The 16,681-nt window shown below is 37.2% G+C and overlaps 1 protein-coding gene across 1 annotated transcript in view; it reads left to right on the forward strand.

Moving 5' to 3' along the window:
* Positions 1 to 16,681, forward strand: part of EIF2AK4 (eukaryotic translation initiation factor 2 alpha kinase 4) — a 41,577-nt gene that overhangs the window by 4,757 nt on the left and 20,139 nt on the right. Inside the window, exons 5-20 of the mRNA XM_035889791.1 lie at positions 2,462 to 2,635; positions 3,495 to 3,575; positions 4,069 to 4,217; positions 6,444 to 6,559; positions 7,590 to 7,747; positions 8,186 to 8,721; positions 9,108 to 9,217; positions 9,768 to 9,925; positions 10,272 to 10,681; positions 11,412 to 11,481; positions 12,601 to 12,684; positions 13,894 to 14,016; positions 14,458 to 14,562; positions 14,798 to 14,855; positions 15,561 to 15,640; positions 16,355 to 16,456. Of these exons, the coding sequence (XP_035745684.1) occupies positions 2,462 to 2,635; positions 3,495 to 3,575; positions 4,069 to 4,217; positions 6,444 to 6,559; positions 7,590 to 7,747; positions 8,186 to 8,721; positions 9,108 to 9,217; positions 9,768 to 9,925; positions 10,272 to 10,681; positions 11,412 to 11,481; positions 12,601 to 12,684; positions 13,894 to 14,016; positions 14,458 to 14,562; positions 14,798 to 14,855; positions 15,561 to 15,640; positions 16,355 to 16,456 (2,514 nt within the window). The remainder of the gene's footprint in view (positions 1 to 2,461; positions 2,636 to 3,494; positions 3,576 to 4,068; positions 4,218 to 6,443; positions 6,560 to 7,589; positions 7,748 to 8,185; positions 8,722 to 9,107; positions 9,218 to 9,767; positions 9,926 to 10,271; positions 10,682 to 11,411; positions 11,482 to 12,600; positions 12,685 to 13,893; positions 14,017 to 14,457; positions 14,563 to 14,797; positions 14,856 to 15,560; positions 15,641 to 16,354; positions 16,457 to 16,681) is intronic.

The raw sequence follows: 16,681 nt of genomic DNA on the forward strand, positions 1-16,681 counted from the left end.
AGGTCCTTTTCCGCCAGGCAGCTTTCCAGCCACTCTTCCCCGAGCCTGTAGCGCTGCATGGGGTTGTTGTGACCAAAGTGCAGGACCCGGCACTTGGCCTTGTTGAACCTCATACAGTTAATAGTCATGCTTGATTCCCTCCCCCTCCCCATCCCATATGAGAGAAAGAGAAAGATGGAGAAACACGCAAAACTTAGAACTTTTATGTATTTTAAGGGATTTTCTAAGTCCCCAGGTATGTTTGGTATTACACAGAATCACAGAATCGCAAGGGTTGGAAGGGACCTCGGGAGATCATCTAGTCCAACCCCCCTGCTAAAGCAGGCTCTCCTAGAGCATTCTACACAGGACTTCATCCAGGCAGGCTTTGAATATCTCCAGAGAAGGAGACTCCACAACCTCCCTGGGCAGCCTGTTCCAGTGCTCTGTCACCCTTAGAGTAAAGAAGTTTTTCCTCATATTCAACTGAAACCTCTTATGTTTCAGTTTGCACCCATTGCCCGTATTAATGATACTTTTCCATTGTTGCTGAGGACTAAAATGATTTAAAGAATTACTAGCAAACACAGAATTCCTGGTGAAAGCAGGATTTACAGTGTGTTTCTTATAACTGTTTGGAAATCTTACAGGTGAACACATTTGAATCGCTCAATTTGCCTTTTTAAAAGTGAGAAATACACAGCTGTGGAAGTTATTATATGCTGAAATAGGACAGTACTCTGCTTTCAGTTTCCTAAGCCTATCTACTTTACAGGTTTGGCAGGGTTTGCCTGTCATTCAGTCACATCAAGCCCTTTTTCCATTTACAGACTATACTTCTATTTCGATTGCCATTTTTTTCTGCAGATACTTTCAAAAGAACTGTTATAGCCAGAAACTGTTTTGTTCATTCTGTTCAATAACCAAGAATTTCCTCAATTTTTTTTCAGTATCTTTGGAAATTAGCAGTTTAACAGTGTATTCTGGATTTTTTGTAATGACTGTGCTATGGACAACTGATGGAAATACAAGGTTCAAATTCTCTTAAGTAACCATTAAACCATGCAGTATATACTCAGTCTGTTCACAGGAGACTCCAGGAGAGCTATTGGCCTGTAGGGCTTTAAATCCCAGTTTAATTTCTGATCTCATTGAAAGGAGCTACAAATGCGTTGTAGGTTTTCCTAATGTTAATTTTCTAAAGTAAGAATCGTGCTTGCTCTAGCAATGTGTAGATATGGATGCAAGTTACATACATCTATCATACACATTTTCAATGAATGACACACACAATGCAGTCCTGAATTACTTTCTCTGCAAGGAAAGGAAGATAACTGTTGTTTCTGCCTTGACAGGTATTCTTTATTAAAAGCGTATTCTGCAATATGGAAAATTTGAAAATACCTCAGTTACCTGTCAAACTGAACAGCAGATTGATTGTGGGTTTTTAATTATTGAGATTCTTCCGTTTTCTTAATACATGTGTGTGCATGCATAACTGCCTTGCCTTCTGAATAGTAACCTGGGAAAGGCGTTTTAGTTTGCACATGTCAGGTATATGTATATTGTGCTATTCTTTCTATTCTGGATTGCCACCTGCCTTCATTCTTACTTTCAAGCAGGGGATTCAACTGCGTTTCTGAATCTTCTAAATGTCAGCCTGTTACAAGCAGATGGTACAATTTAGTTTGGCTCTTCTCCCACCTATACATGCAAATCCTGCTCAGTGCTGCTGCTGACTGCTGGGATGCGTCTTTCTGATGTACTGTTCCTTAATTTTGGAGATACGATGGCCTATTAGCACTACAGATTGCTTGAATCAATAAAGAGATGCTACTAGACTGATGAAAGCTTGAGCCCTGACAGGTCAATAGTTTATCAGTCCATACCCAGTTCAAGTAAACAGTAACTGAAAATTGATTCCAACCTTGCAAACCATGTAGCAGAATTCAGCGGAGTTTTCAATGCAGTTCTTCCTTGAGTAGTTGTGGTTATATGAATGTGGAATGCCTTAAGTGGCTTTACAGTTCTGACTGGGGGGCTGGTTTGCAGAGGAAGGATTGGATTTCATTTTAGACGTGAAATAAGTAACTATTTCATAGTGGTAGATACAGTAATAGATAACTACAAAAGAATTTGTTCTGTTGTAGCTCATATGTCATAAACACGTATCTTTGTGAACAGAAAAATATGCCTAAAAGAAGGTGAGAAAAGAATTTTATTTTTTTTTAAGAAAAAGATTATGTTGGCTGTCCTTGAGTATTTTTTGCCATCTCTGCTGCTGTGGTCAGGGATTTTTTCATGTTACAGTTTATTTATAAATGATTCTGACTAAAAATACTGAAATATGGTAAATTCTCCCCGGTAAGTAACAAAATCAGTAATCACACTCGTGCTGTATTGCTTTTTCGAGTTGAGTATCATTTTACTATGTGATCTACTTGTTCTTTGAACTCTGTATGTCATTCGTACTTTCTTTCAGGTGATGATATTTGAGCTTGCTGACCACATTCAGTCATTTCTCAGCGAGTATAATAAACGACCTTCCAAATCTTTTCATGAAGAAATGCTAAAAAATCATCAAAAAGAACAAGAAAGACTGGCTCAGGAGGAATTGCGCAGGGCACAAGAAGTTAAGAGGAGAGAGGAGCAGGAGGTGAGAGAAATTAAAGTGTGAATAACCCTGTATTCTTAAAATAACATAAAAAATCATGATTTTGTAAATCATCCTGCATAGCGGTGTGTTTTAGTGAATTATTGACTTGTCAGACCTGTCGGTATGAGTTGATCAATACGTACTATACGAACTAGTTGCTGCTGCAATTGTAATACTTTAATAATGTGGTTTTAACCCTGAGAAATATTTATGCCTGAAACAAACCTAAATGTTGATTCCTGATCCTATGTAAATCACTTACAAAGAGGACCTTATACAAACGTGTAAGCAGATGTATATATTAAGTACGTTCCATCTTAAACTAGGAAGTATTAACCACACAGATAAGGAATCATATCTTCCTTCACCCATAGAGTGACTGGAATGTTCACTGTGACAGGCTTCTCTAGAGCACAATAAATTTAATCTAAAGAGACCTTGGACCCTCATACGTTCTTCACTAGAAACAAGGGGATTCATCTTAAGTCTCACAGAGACTAGTACTGTGGAGTCTCCACACTGTGGGAATATCAATAGAGTAGCTCTTTTGAAAGAATGCTTTAGCTTATTCCTCTGTCTTTTCTGTGTGTGAAACTTTTTATTGTTGGGTCTGTCAGTAGAATTAATTTTCTTTTGTCTATAAGTCCATTCTCCTATATCATACAATTGATGCTGTTAACTTCTTCAGGAGAGCTAATTTGACTCTGTTTTTTAATTCTTGTGAGATCCACAAGTCATCCTCAACACTTTTGAAAAATCAGCATCATAGCTTTTTTTTTTTTTTTTTTTAACCAGGGTAAGATTAGCAGTTGCATTGCATGTACTATTATATCTCTAACACCACCAAAATTCATTTCAGCAACGTGAAATCCTTAAAGAGATTCAGAGAAGGGAGGAAGAGAAAAGAGAAGAAAGAAAAAAGAAAGAGAGTGCCAAACAGGTATTCTTTCTAAGCAGGCGTGCAAAAACCATTGCAATAACTTCTTCCCAGTACTGCAGCATATGCTTATAAAAATTTGAGAGATTTACATGACTGAATTGTCCTGGACATATTGTCTCATCCAGTGCTTCTAGTAGATCTAGGTTAAAATCAGTTCTTGATTATATGGGGTTTATTTCTGGAATAAAATCAACTGTAAAGAAAAACAGTTTACTGTATTAGCATTTTACGTGTACTGAGATGGGTATTTTCAAACAGATATAGAAAAAAGCTAGTATGTTAATGTTTCCGGTTTCATTGTAAAGAATCTTTACATTCTTTTTTGTGGACAGTGCTGAAATAGCTCTTCTTCCTTAGCCTCATACATACATTTAGTATGAAAACTGATTTCTTCTGTGATCTGGGTGACTTTATAGAATAATAGTCAAGTACTCACATATTTTGAGGATAGGGGCAGTTTTTGAACTTATTTGGTGTTTTTCCTGATTTATAGGAACGTTTGGAAATAGCTGCTCTGACAAATCAAGAAAATTCTCACAGGAGAGATACTGCAGGGTATAGAGTTGCTTCCAGTTCAAATGGGAGCTGTTCAGAACACGGAGTGAATAATAAACACCGACCAAATTCAGCTGGACGTTCAAAGTAAGTATGTCAGTTTGCATGTGGACTCTTTTTATTTTTTTATTTTTTTATTTTTTTTTACAAACATTAGATTTCAAATTGAAATTTGAAGGCAAGAGAGTAATGTGCCATGTTGCTCAGCTGTTCATTTTGGTCTCCCCCCTCATTCCCCCTCCTTTCATTCGTCATGGTTTAACTAATTAATGTGCTATGGATAACTTGGGAACTTTCCTATTAAGAGAGTCAGCTTGGCCCTTAGTTTAACTTGGGAAGTATTTGGCAATCACTGGAACGTATATTCAGGGTTTACTTAGTTTCTTAAAAGTATGCAATATGTTGGCAATTGCAGACAAAAGTGACTTTAAATCAATTAATGAAGGTTTTGGAACAGCACAGTAAATTAAAGCTTATGTTCATCTCAAAACATTTGCTGTAAAGATATACTGGTGTAAAGTTCCCTGTTGGAGAACTGGATAATGCTGATTGCATTTGCAGAGAAACCTATTGGAGGGAAGATTAAAGTTATTGGAGGGTTCTTTTGCTGCTACGTAACTCATCTAGGTTACAATTGTTGATGAACTAGGTAGGTTGCGGTTTGGGGTTTTTTTTCTTACTTTATTTTATTTTTTCCCCTTCCCTGTGTTCATAGCTGATATAACTGTCAAGGACAGTGGAGGTATCCTGGTATTGATTTTCCTGGTTTTGATTCAGATTGTGCCAATGACTTTCTGTTTTGACTGCTGTTTTAATGGAAATAGTGTTTTCCTGTTTTTTTCTTTTATATCAACTTCAAAATTGCTTTCACATTATCAGCAACACTAGATACCTTCTCTGATCTATCCTACTTTGGCTCTTGCTGCCATCTCTTTCCTTTGCCTATCTCAAGTCATTTGACAGTTGTTTCTGTACCGTGTTTGATAGTCCATAAATCTTTCTTCCTGTCTTCTTGCTAATCTTAGTATAACAAAACGAGGCACTGTCTGTGCTTGTGGAACAAGACAAGTGTCTCAAAGGTTTGTTACTATTGCTTTAATGTAAAACGTATACAATGGACTTTAACTTTTCATGTAAATTCTTAAATTATGTGTTCTTATTTAAAAAAAAAAAAGGCCAGTTGCTTATTTTAACAATGGTGAAAATAATCAAAAATTATTTGAAACGTTGAAACTTCTCATGATGCCATGTTTGTAAAGTTAAGCAAAAGCTAGACATGTTTCTTTTTCTGAGGTCTCTTTTCACAAGAAGAGTGGTGATGTATTTTTATCTGTTTATGGTGCCTGAAATTTTGGCTATTGGGACACAAACTTTTGGAAGATTATTAAAATCTAAAATAATTTTATTTATAAACTATATTTGAATACAAAGAAAGCATCTGGCTTTCTGAGTATTTCTGTTTTTACTGCACTTGTAAGAAGTTCCCTGTGGCATCTCCTTTCTGTGTAGCGCTTTTTAGCTTTTCTTTTTTTTTTTTTTTTTTTTTTTAAATAAATTAAATCTTTTGAAAGCAATTCTGTATTACCCTTCATATACTCCTGTGAACTCTGGATATGATTGCATTTATTTGGAGGATATTCTTGCAGTGGTGATATTTCTATTAATTTTGAAATAGATTATACCAAGAAGTAATGGAGGTTGATTTGGGTTAGTGGTCTTGAGTTCTCTCTGATCTCACATGCAGCTCCATACGTGCATATGAGAAGAAACATCCTTTTCATACTTGCTTTGAAAGTTTTTGCAAAATTTCCCTTTTCTTGAAGGAGGAGGTTAGAGTAGTAAAGGAGGCAAATGGGAAACCCATTTTAAGTTAGGAAAAATAATTACGCTAAAGCTGGAATGAACTTGCAAAAGTGCATATACTTGCTTTTTGTAATGTTTTGAAAAAGAGTACAAATCAAGTCAAACTTAGATATTTTTCAGACCTGTAGTATGTTTACTTTTTCTTTAATACCCATCCCAGCCCCAATTGGGAGTGTCATCCTAAGATCCAGAAGTTTGAAGGTTTGTATTCAATGCCTGGCTTTGAATATAGTGACCAAGTGCAGCATGAGGTTGCTGCTAAAATGCTGGATTTCTAATCAGACTTATATCTTTGCACTAACTCAGTATCTTTGAAATTAATGGATATTATCATTGAATGCAAAAGTCTCTGAAAGCTAATCCTCTTGCAGAATCAATAACTTCAGGGACTAGGGACTGCAACAATGCTATCTTTTTGAGTTGGAGAAAAATGTTCTGTTCACGTTGCAGACGAGAGCGCCAGCTTTCTGTTAGTAATAACGAAGAGTCCCCTGGGAATTACGAAGTTTTGAACTTCAGCACAAGTGGTTCTGGACAACTTACTGTCCATAAAGGAAAATGTCTAGGTAAGCAAAATTACAATTGAAGCTTGAAATACTGGGTTTGGGGCTTGTGGGTTTGGTTTTGGTTTGTTTTGGGGTTTTTTTTTAGAGGGAGTACTTAAACAATGTTAACAGGTACAAGCAGCAAGGGTAGAGAGAATATTATTGTGGAACATAAAATGTCACAGTCAAGACTAGGAGAGAGTAATAGGAAAAGTTACTTTGCAGTAGATATTTTACATTTGCTTAGGACTATTTTAAGTAAATATTTGCTTCTCTGGATACACTTACATAACTGAGTAGCCATACCAAAAAGAACCCCACCTTCTCAACATTTTATATTCTCTACATAACTAAAATAATACGGAAAACTATTTGCTTTAAATTTAAATAGCTAGCTTGTCAGATACACGTGGCTACCTAGCAAGAAGTCATTTAGCTTTCAGTAGCACATGAAAGGCGATATGGGCAGGGTTAGAAATGCATACTTACTCTCCCTCCACTGCTGCTGATAGCAATGGCATAAAAGCAGGGGTTTCAGCAAAAGCATAAGTACAGGCAACGATAGGAGACTTTCAGAGCTGAAAGGCCTCCATGAAGTGCCCATGCGAGTGGACCGTCAAATGCTTTCATTGTTCATTTTAAACCTAGCACTTCTTCAGTGGCAGGGTGAACAGCCTCTGGAGCAAAGAGGATTTTATTATTTTGCAGTCTGAGGATGAACAATTATGTTACTGTGTGTAGAGCTCATCATTTGCTCAACAGGCAGAGTGTGTGTTTATTAAAAGGTAAAATTCTTTAAAATGTGCAGCAATTTTTTGCCAATGGGCTATTGCTTTCGTTTGACAACTGCTACATAGCATTCAGTCTCATCAGACCTGATATTTTCCATACCTACCATGTAGGTATGGATCTCGTTTAGTGGTAAGTAGGTTTGTGTTTCTGAAATTGTGGAAAGCAGGCTTACAGGTGTTTATTTATGATTTGCAGGAGCTCTTATCAAGTCTTTAGAAATAAAGGAAGCCCTGTTCCTTTTCTCTTTCTTTATGTATAGGCAAGGATGAACAGCTTGGTAAATCAGTCTACAATGCCTTGGAAATTCGTACTGGAGACTTTGTTTTAATATATGAGTGGGTTCTGCACTGGCAAAAAAAGATGGGAAGGTTTCTTACCATGCCTGAAATAGAAAAGATTGAGAAGTGTAAGAAACAGGTAATGCCCATATTTTGCATTTGGCTTAATAAAGGTTAGGTGGGGTTCAGTGCTTTTCTTGAGGCTGCTAGTTTATACTAAACTTGAGAGGGTGTTGATGAGCTTGAAAATGCTAGTGTTTCGAGTATCTGCACAACAGAACAAGATAGGTGTATCGGGGTGTTCAAGACTTCATTTACAATAATATAAATGCAAGAAAATGTATTTGCAAGTATGCATAAATAAAACAGTAAAATATTAAAATTCTGAAGAAAGAGAGAATCAAGCTTACCTGGCAGAAACCAAAGTTGTTCTTGCCCCTTGTGTACAAAACTTCCTTTTCAGAAAAGGATGAGAATGTAATGTACTTTATATGTATTTTGTATATGTTATATATTTTAGTAGTGGTGTGTTCATGAGGTATGACATGATGCATGTTATGTTGTGTTTCTCTAACAGCTTCAGGGTGCAGAAACAGAGTTCAGCTCACTGACGAAGCTAAGTCACCCAAACATAGTACATTATAAATGTATGAACCTTAAAGAACGGGACGATTCAATTGTGGTGGACATTTTAGTGGAGCACATAAGTGGTTGCAGCCTTTCTACATACTTACACAAAGAGACTCCAGTTCCAATTGAGCAGTTACGCCATTATGTGACCCAGATCTTGTCAGCTCTCAACTACTTGCACAGTAATTCAGTAGTACACAAAGTTCTTTGTGCTTCCAGCATCTTGGTAGATGCTGAAGGAAACATCAAGGTGACAGACTACAGCATTTCCAAGCGCTTAGCTGATATCTGCAAAGCAGATGTTTTTGAGCAAACCAAAGTTCGTTTTAGTGAGAATGGTCTTCCCAGCAAACCTGGAAAAAAAGGAGATGTATGGAGTCTGGGCTTGCTTCTGCTTTCACTCAGCCAGGGCCAAGTAACCAAGGAATATCCAGTTGCTGTTCCTACCAATTTACCTGCAGACTTCCAAGACTTTCTGGAAAAGTATGTTTGTTGTGTTCCTGTATCTTTTTGTCTTTGATTCTTTAAAAGGTTTTTGTTTTGTTTTTTTTTAAGGACTTGAACAGTTTTTTGAAAGAACAGCTAAATGCCCCTGTGTCGCTAGTTACACTTTTTAGAGAAGAGGTGTTTGCTCCCTCATGGTTCAGGCTGCTAATCTGGGATTTGGGAGGACAGGTCTGGTGCTCTCTTCTCTGCCCTGCCACCAGCTTTCTGTGTCCCTGTGGATAAGTCATTTAGTCTGTCTTTGCTTCTGATTCCCATCTGAATGATAAAGGTGATAATTTCTTAAATATAAGGAGACCTCTTTGAATATTTAGGCCTGATACAGAATAGATCTTTGAACAGTTCTCTTCTTGGTTGGCTAACAGATGTGTTTGCTTGGAAGATAAGAAAAGATGGACTCCTCAGCAGTTGTTACAACATAGTTTTGTAAATATTCCACAAATGAAAACACCTGTAGCTGAAGAAAATCTAGATGGTAAGAAACTTGGTTCCTTCTGTATTCTGCTAAATAAGTGGACTGCAATAACAGAAAAATTGAGCTGTCCTATTGCTCCACAAGACTGCACAAGTGTTTTACATTAACTAGCTTAAAAGCTAGTATGGTCTTTAACTTCTATATCCATGACTAGCTGGGGTAGACTGACTGCTGTTCATCAGTAGAAGAAACTGAGGCTTTAATTAACCCTGTAAATTCATCCTGCATACCCCTCCTGCATGGTGTAAATGTTGGATTTAAATTTTTCCTTGGAAGATGCTGTTCCAGTGAGACTTCCTCCCTCATTATGTTCTTGTTAGAACCAGTTCCTTTGTCCAGCATAATGTAAGTAAAGAAAAACTGTATTAAGGTTTATGCTTGTACCAGAGCTTAACTCTACAAGGCAAAGCACTTCTGTATTTTAGGTTTTAGTTGCACTTGAAGTTATTTAGGTTTTATCTTCTTCCTGATGCATATTTGTGAGTGCCTTGTGCCTTGTTCCCATAACGCCATACTGCCAGCAGTGGTAACTTTGATGTCCTCGTTACAGATTCGGCAGGTATAGATTGCATTGAGACAGTTGTACCCAGCAGTCAGATATCCAGCGCTTCGTTCTTCACAGAAACACAGAGACAATTTTCGCGCTACCACAATGAGTTTGAAGAGCTAAAATTACTGGGCAAAGGGGCTTTTGGAGCAGTCATCAAGGTAAGGTATAAAAATTATTTCCCCTTATGGAATACTTTTTGGGGATGTGTTTCTTTTCTCTGAAGCAAAACAATATATTTGATGTTTGCATGGTTTTATTTATTGTATTCTAGTGTGCTGTGCCTATGTTGTGGTTTTCATCTGGAATTGAATAGGCTGTTGAGTTTTGCAAGAGGTTGCTGCGAGTCTGGGGAGAAGCCTGTCAGTATGGGGAAGCTTGCATTTTAATTGTAGTCATTTCCCTGGTGGAAGGAGAACTTCCTCTTCCATTATATTATTCTATTTCTGGCTCTACTTGGTAAGGCATTTATAAGCATTTGACTTCAGATTTATGTGAATTTTGCAGGTGAGAAATAAGCTTGATGGTTGCTATTATGCTGTGAAACGTATCCGCATAAACCCTGCCAGCAAGCAATTTCGGAGAATTAAGGGGGAAGTAACATTACTTTCCCGCTTGAACCATGAGAATATCGTGAGGTATTACAATGCTTGGATAGAAAAACATGAAAGTCCTGTTTCCACTGTGTCATCTGAAACAACTGAAGAGAAAAGAATGCCTGCCAAAGCCGGTCTCTTTGTCCTTACCACTGAGGACACAAATGATGTGGAAGCTAATGCTCCTCCTCCAGTTTTGACAAGTTCAGTTGAGTGGAGTACTTCGTGTGAAAGATCCTCCAGCAACAAATTCAGTGGAGCTGATCAGGAGTCCAGTGATGATGATGATGATGGCGACGGGGTGTTCTCGCATTCATTTTTGTAAGTAGGCTTCAGTATTGGCACTATAGGGAATATGAGTAGAGTTGATTTTTCCCAAGTTTGTGTCTTTCATCATTCTCACTTCTTTTGTCAGAGGTAGTTCACTGTGTTTTCATTCTGTCCCCTGGTTCAAAACGAGTGTGTTTGCCAGCAGTCAGATAGTCAGGGAGAGGAAAATTTGTAGCTAAAAACTGTCAGGTTGTTTTATTTATTTATTTAGGTTTCTAGAAGCTTCTTACCATTTGTGTCAGAATGCATGACTGTTTATGTTGGACTGTCTTTTCACCTTGAGAGCAAAGCTTTGAATGAACAATAACAGAGAAAGATTACAAATCCTGAAAAATACCTTACTTGTCTGTCCTTTTTTTTTTTTGATATTTACTAACATATTCTATGCATGCCTCTGTGTATGAAGTGGTTCTTTCATTCTTTTTTTTCTTTTGTTGAAGCAAGTAAGTAAACTTACCTCAGTTTTGCTTATTGAATATACAAATGAAATTTTACTGATGCAAATAGATACCTTCCCTTTAAGAGACTGGGCTGTCAAAAGGAAGTGTTGCTTTGCAAGCAGGATACCTTTCTGGGTTTTGTTTTGTTTAAGGCATATGGAAGGTCTTCAACAGAAGCTTAGACTTTCTTTTTTTCCATAAATAGATTCCAGATCTCTTAGTAAATATTTCTTGGTACCCAAAACTTTTTGGTTTTTTTTTTCTTTTTTTTTTTTAAACAGGCCAACCACAGATTCTGAAAGTGAAATAATTTTTGATAATGAGGATGAAAACAGTAAAGGTCATCTTCCAGTAAGTATAAAGATAAAGCTAGTGAAAATGAAAATATCATTAAATAGTCTTTGACAAGCAAACATGTCGGTTGGGAAGTTTTGTTTCACCTCCGGTGTAAGCGCAGAACCATGTAAGGTTGTGTTCCATCAGAGTAAACGTTGTGCCATCATGAGCTGCATTCCATTGGAATCAGTCTGATGCAGCTAATCTGGGTTCTGTTTCCCATCGTGTTCATTGAGCTAAATGTGGGTTGCAGTTCATAGTCACGAGCCTGGGTATTGCAAGTTTAATGCTTCAGTGTGTACATGATTTATCAGTTAACCAGATAGATTGCCTTACCTCATCTGAAAGTTGAAATTCTGTTCTGACTTTAGATGATATAAACCAATATATTTGCTCATACTAGCCACTTTTTGAAAGTGGTGACAATACATATTGCTAGCAGTCAATAAGAGTCAGGAAGTCAGAATAATGTGTAAGGTTTCAGTTGGATTTTAAGATTTTTCTATCACAACGCCTGCTGTGAACAGTTGGTGCACTGTATCACTAGAACACTAATGCACAGTTTTCTACAGCAACTAGAATCTGTCACTGCCAATCCTGATGATCTGTAAATGCTCTCATTAGAGCTTCATCTCCTTCTTCTTTCTGTTGTAATGTACATTGGCATGAAAAAGCTTTCAATATATAATTTAATAATATGGCAGTGCATTTTTTGTCACTATAGATATACACTGTATGAAAATTGTTGTTTGGGGGCAGGGGTTGCATAATTAAGTAAGCTTTGTGTGCTTTAGTTTCAATTTTTATTTTTTTTTTAAACCTGACAGACTTTGAGATTTAGATGTCATCTAGATCTCCTACAGTGTTTTTTCCTCCAGTGTCTAATGATGGCAAAATGTTACTCATTCTCACTTTGAAAATGAGAGTTGGGTCACACCTGATGTTCTAGTTTATTCGGAAGCCATGGCATTACAAAAATGTCAGTGTATTATTTTGCTGTTATTCAAACCTAGCCATAGAAGGTGTGTTCTCATCAATGTGTTCCAGCCATTAAAAAATAGCAGTATGCATAAAAAAACTGGACACCTTTCTGTAGCTGCAGCTAACTGTTCTGTTACTTTTATTGTGATAAAGGATGAAGAAGGAAATGAAAAGAATAGCCATGAAGGAGAAGACAGGACATCAGTCATTCAGACAGTGCATTACCTGTATATTCAGGTACAAGCATGCTTGCATTTTCAGATGAAAGGATGCTGTTTATTCCAACCTGCAGAAATTAATTGCTGGTTCTCATGAGAAGAGTAATGACCTTTAAAAAAATGCAAATGAGACTTAAGTTCGATGTTGTTTTTGCAATAGACTGGTTGCCTGAAAGGCTTGGCTGGTGGAAGACACTGTGCAGCACACAAGGCTTGTTATGCCTTCTGGGGCTCTACAGTCGTGCCTGGAGAGAGCAAAGTTTTGTAGTGCCGTAGTGTGTAACGGGCAATAAAAGTTGGCAACTCCTGACCTAACCTTAGAACAGCCCAACCAACCAACCAACCTTTTTGAGGCTTCCAGAGCATTGTTTTGCCTTGGGCTTGTTATTTGGTTAGAATATCCATCCCAACCCCCTAACAATGTAGCTGGTGTTCTTGAGTTTGGTTATGGTATTAATTCCCAAGGTGGAGTTGAAGTGTGCTGTGTCAGCTTCCAGAGGGGAAGTTGTATTTCACAGATTTCACAAACTTCCTCATGCTCTTCAAAGGCAGTATGTTGTGTATGCTCTTTCTTTTAACATAAAACAGTAATTCACAAAGCCATTCTATGGCCACAACAGCAGGCACAAAATAAAATTCCCACAGGTTTGCAACTTCAGGCTTTACTACTGACAACATCTCCTTTGTGTTAGGAGTTAGACTGTTTCTGGGAGAAGTCGACTATCATAGCTAGCTCTTCTGTGGTGATGTGTAATTTTTTATAGTGCATTTAATGCTAGAGCTTGTCTGGAAGGAAGATACAATTAGATGGAATTGGATTTTAATAAGCTTGTTTGCATGTGTTAACGTATATTCATAATACAAGCAGTTAAGACACCAGGAAAATAAAGCCAGAGATTCTTTGAAGTTTGGTTTAAATGTACATTATGAGTTGGCTGGTTTCACCTTGGTTTTAGTGTTTATGTTAGAGAATATACTACTCCACAAGCTTATACCATTGTCCCAGAAAATGGGATAGGTCCCATAAGTGAATTCATGTTTTGTATCTAAAGACAGCTCTCAGAAAAATTCCAAACAGCTGAATGTTTTGGTGATACTCTTTGCTCCTGAACTGTGTGTTACAGAACAAGGCATTAATATGCACACAGATACAAGCTTCTGATGGTCTCTTTTCTTGACAAAACTGCTCTTTCTTCATCTCTGTCCCCTACACATACGCTAACTGAAGATGGAGTATTGTGAAAAGAGCACATTAAGGGATACTATTGACCAAGGATTATATGAAGACACCAGTCGGCTTTGGAGGCTTTTCCGAGAAATTTTAGATGGATTAGCCTACATCCATGAAAAGGTTAGTAAATATGATAGTTATGACCTGCCCATAATAACTGTGTTATGTTTCTTTCTGTATGGGTTTCTTCATATTCTGTTCATTTTAGGGCATTTATTAGCAAGGTTCATTCCTTGCCCTTTCCATTATTAATCTGTTCTAGGGGTTTAGAATATTTTATCATAAACTTGAATTTTATAATGAACCACTTCAGATTTTTCCCTTTGTCACAATAATTTGACCACCTTTAAAAATGTTTTGTTAGGTATCTAGTAGCTTTTGGGCTACAGACTATATAGTTTTACTTCAAAATTCATCATCAGTGACTTAATGCAGTAGATTTCCCGCTGTAATAAATGTACGTAATAGGATTTTCCAGTCTATTGTAAATAGAGTTTAATTTTGAATTGTGTTTATTGTTTAATATTCTGTGGGTCTTTTTTTGTTCTCTTGCTGTAACAGGGAATGATCCACAGAGACTTGAAACCTGTGAACATTTTTTTAGATTCAGATGATCATGTCAAAATTGGTGATTTTGGTTTAGCCACAGATCATCCAGCAAATGCAGTAAGTACAGCTGAAAGTGAATGAAAAAAAGTTAATTTGGTATTGTAATAACATAAAAGATGAAAATAAAACATAAAACCATAGTGCTCATTGTACTTTACATTGTGAACGCCATAAACTTTTTTTATGTCTAAGGTTCTAGAATTAAACCCTGTACTGCCAACCAAAGTGGCAAGAAAAGCCAACAGAAGTATTTCAAGTGCCATTTACAATATGTCTGTTTGCATGATTTCAGGTGGTCTCTAAACAAGAAGAAAATAACTCAGGTAGTTCTGCTATGTCTGACCCATCAGGTTAGTTTACGTAGTAGCTTGTTCTAAATGATTTTAAGCACTTACATTCTGCAGTCTTGTATACTCTGTTAGAACTTCCATTTGTTCTTTGAAAATGAAACCTTTTTTTTACTGGGGGGAAAAAAACAACCAACAACTTCTGGGTAGATACGTTACATATAATCTAGCAGGTTTGACTCTTAATCTAAAAAATAATTTGCTTCCACTGCTAGCCTTCTGCCATAGAACGGTGCTTTTCTCATCGTGAGGTATATAGAGATCCTGTATTTCTGTTCCACCTGCACTTCTGTTCTTTTGCCTGTACAGGACAATTTAGAAACTTCAGGGATTTTTGTTTGGTTGAGGTTTTTTTGACGCCTTCTGTAACAGGTTGAATTTTGTGTATTGAGAAAACTTTCCTAAGTTTTATGTCTCAAGATGACTGTAGTGGAAGTGAAATTTAGTTGTGTCATTTGTGTGCTGACCTACTACAATTCTACAAAGCAATAGATAGGCTTAGCTGTTAGAGATGGACACAGATACTTGACATGCAAAGGTAAGAACTGTCTGTTTTGCTAACTCTTCTCGACTGAGTCTGTCTCAATAAGGACTAGATTCTAACCTAGAAGAAATGAGGATAGAAGATGAGTGAGTTTTTTCTTGACTTTGATGCTGCATTTCTCTCGCACTTTCTTGAAACTGGTACTCTTATCTTTTGTCACGTAGGTAATTTGACTGGGATGGTTGGCACGGCGCTGTATGTCAGCCCAGAGGTCCAAGGAAGCACTAAGTCTACATACAATCAGGTATGATTAGAGTAGACTTAATAAAAAGATAGCATGGAATCTAAGGTACCAGGTACAGTTTAGGTCATTCCTGCACAACAAAGGTGAATTCAAGGTGGCACAGGGTGTGGCGGGACTGCTGCAGTAAGCAAGGGAATGAGGAATATTCCTTTGAGAGGAGACCAAGGGTAGAAGGATGTGGGCAAGTCAGTTTTTCTGCCTGTGCTGTGACCACGACTAGGCACAAACATCTTCCAAGCTGAAAGCAGGTAATCCTGGAGGACCCTTACAAATGAATAGGACAGAAATCTTACAGTCTTCAGTTAAGGTAAAATGTTATCATCAGAAGTATGTATTTCTCTCCTGGATTCCTTGACTATGATTTTGGGAGGTGGGGTTTCATTTTTTCATCAAAGAGGATCCTGTTTATGCAGAGACAAGCTGAATTTCAAAGCAAGACTTTTCAAAGTTGGAGTCCTTTATGTCATGGCAGTGCTTTGATGATGGAAGGCATTGAAGCCTACCAAATTAGTGGATTGTGTAATTTAACGAAGAATTTAAAAAGCAAACAAACAACCAAACCAAACAAAAAACCCACAAAAAAAACAACCCACCCCTCTCTCTGACTGTAATATACTGTGAGATTTAACGCAAACATTTTTTTTTTCTCTGCTATCATCTTCCGCAAAGAATTCGCAAGTATTACATTTAAGTTTCCATTTTTTTCTTCCTTAGAAAGTGGACCTGTTCAGTCTGGGTATAATATTCTTCGAAATGTCTTACCATCCCATGAGTACTGCATCAGAAAGGATCTTTGTTCTCAATCAGCTAAGACTGGTAAGTACACAGATACAAGAGATACTAATTCTGTGCATCAAATAGTTTGTTAAGAGAAGTAAAAGGGTGCAAAACATAGCAAAAATGTTTCCACAGGGAGAGCTTAAAAAAAAAAAGTTGATAAAATACATAATAAAAAGTGAAGAATAAAATTGGAGCTGGTACTGACATTCCCTTAATGCACTGTGGATTCCCTAACGGTATTACTATCAGTCAGTGTTCTAT

Source organism: Egretta garzetta, unplaced genomic scaffold (assembly GCF_000687185.1).
Source record: "Egretta garzetta isolate BGI_Z169 unplaced genomic scaffold, ASM68718v1 scaffold2, whole genome shotgun sequence".
NCBI classification, from domain to species: Eukaryota; Metazoa; Chordata; class Aves; order Pelecaniformes; family Ardeidae; genus Egretta; species Egretta garzetta.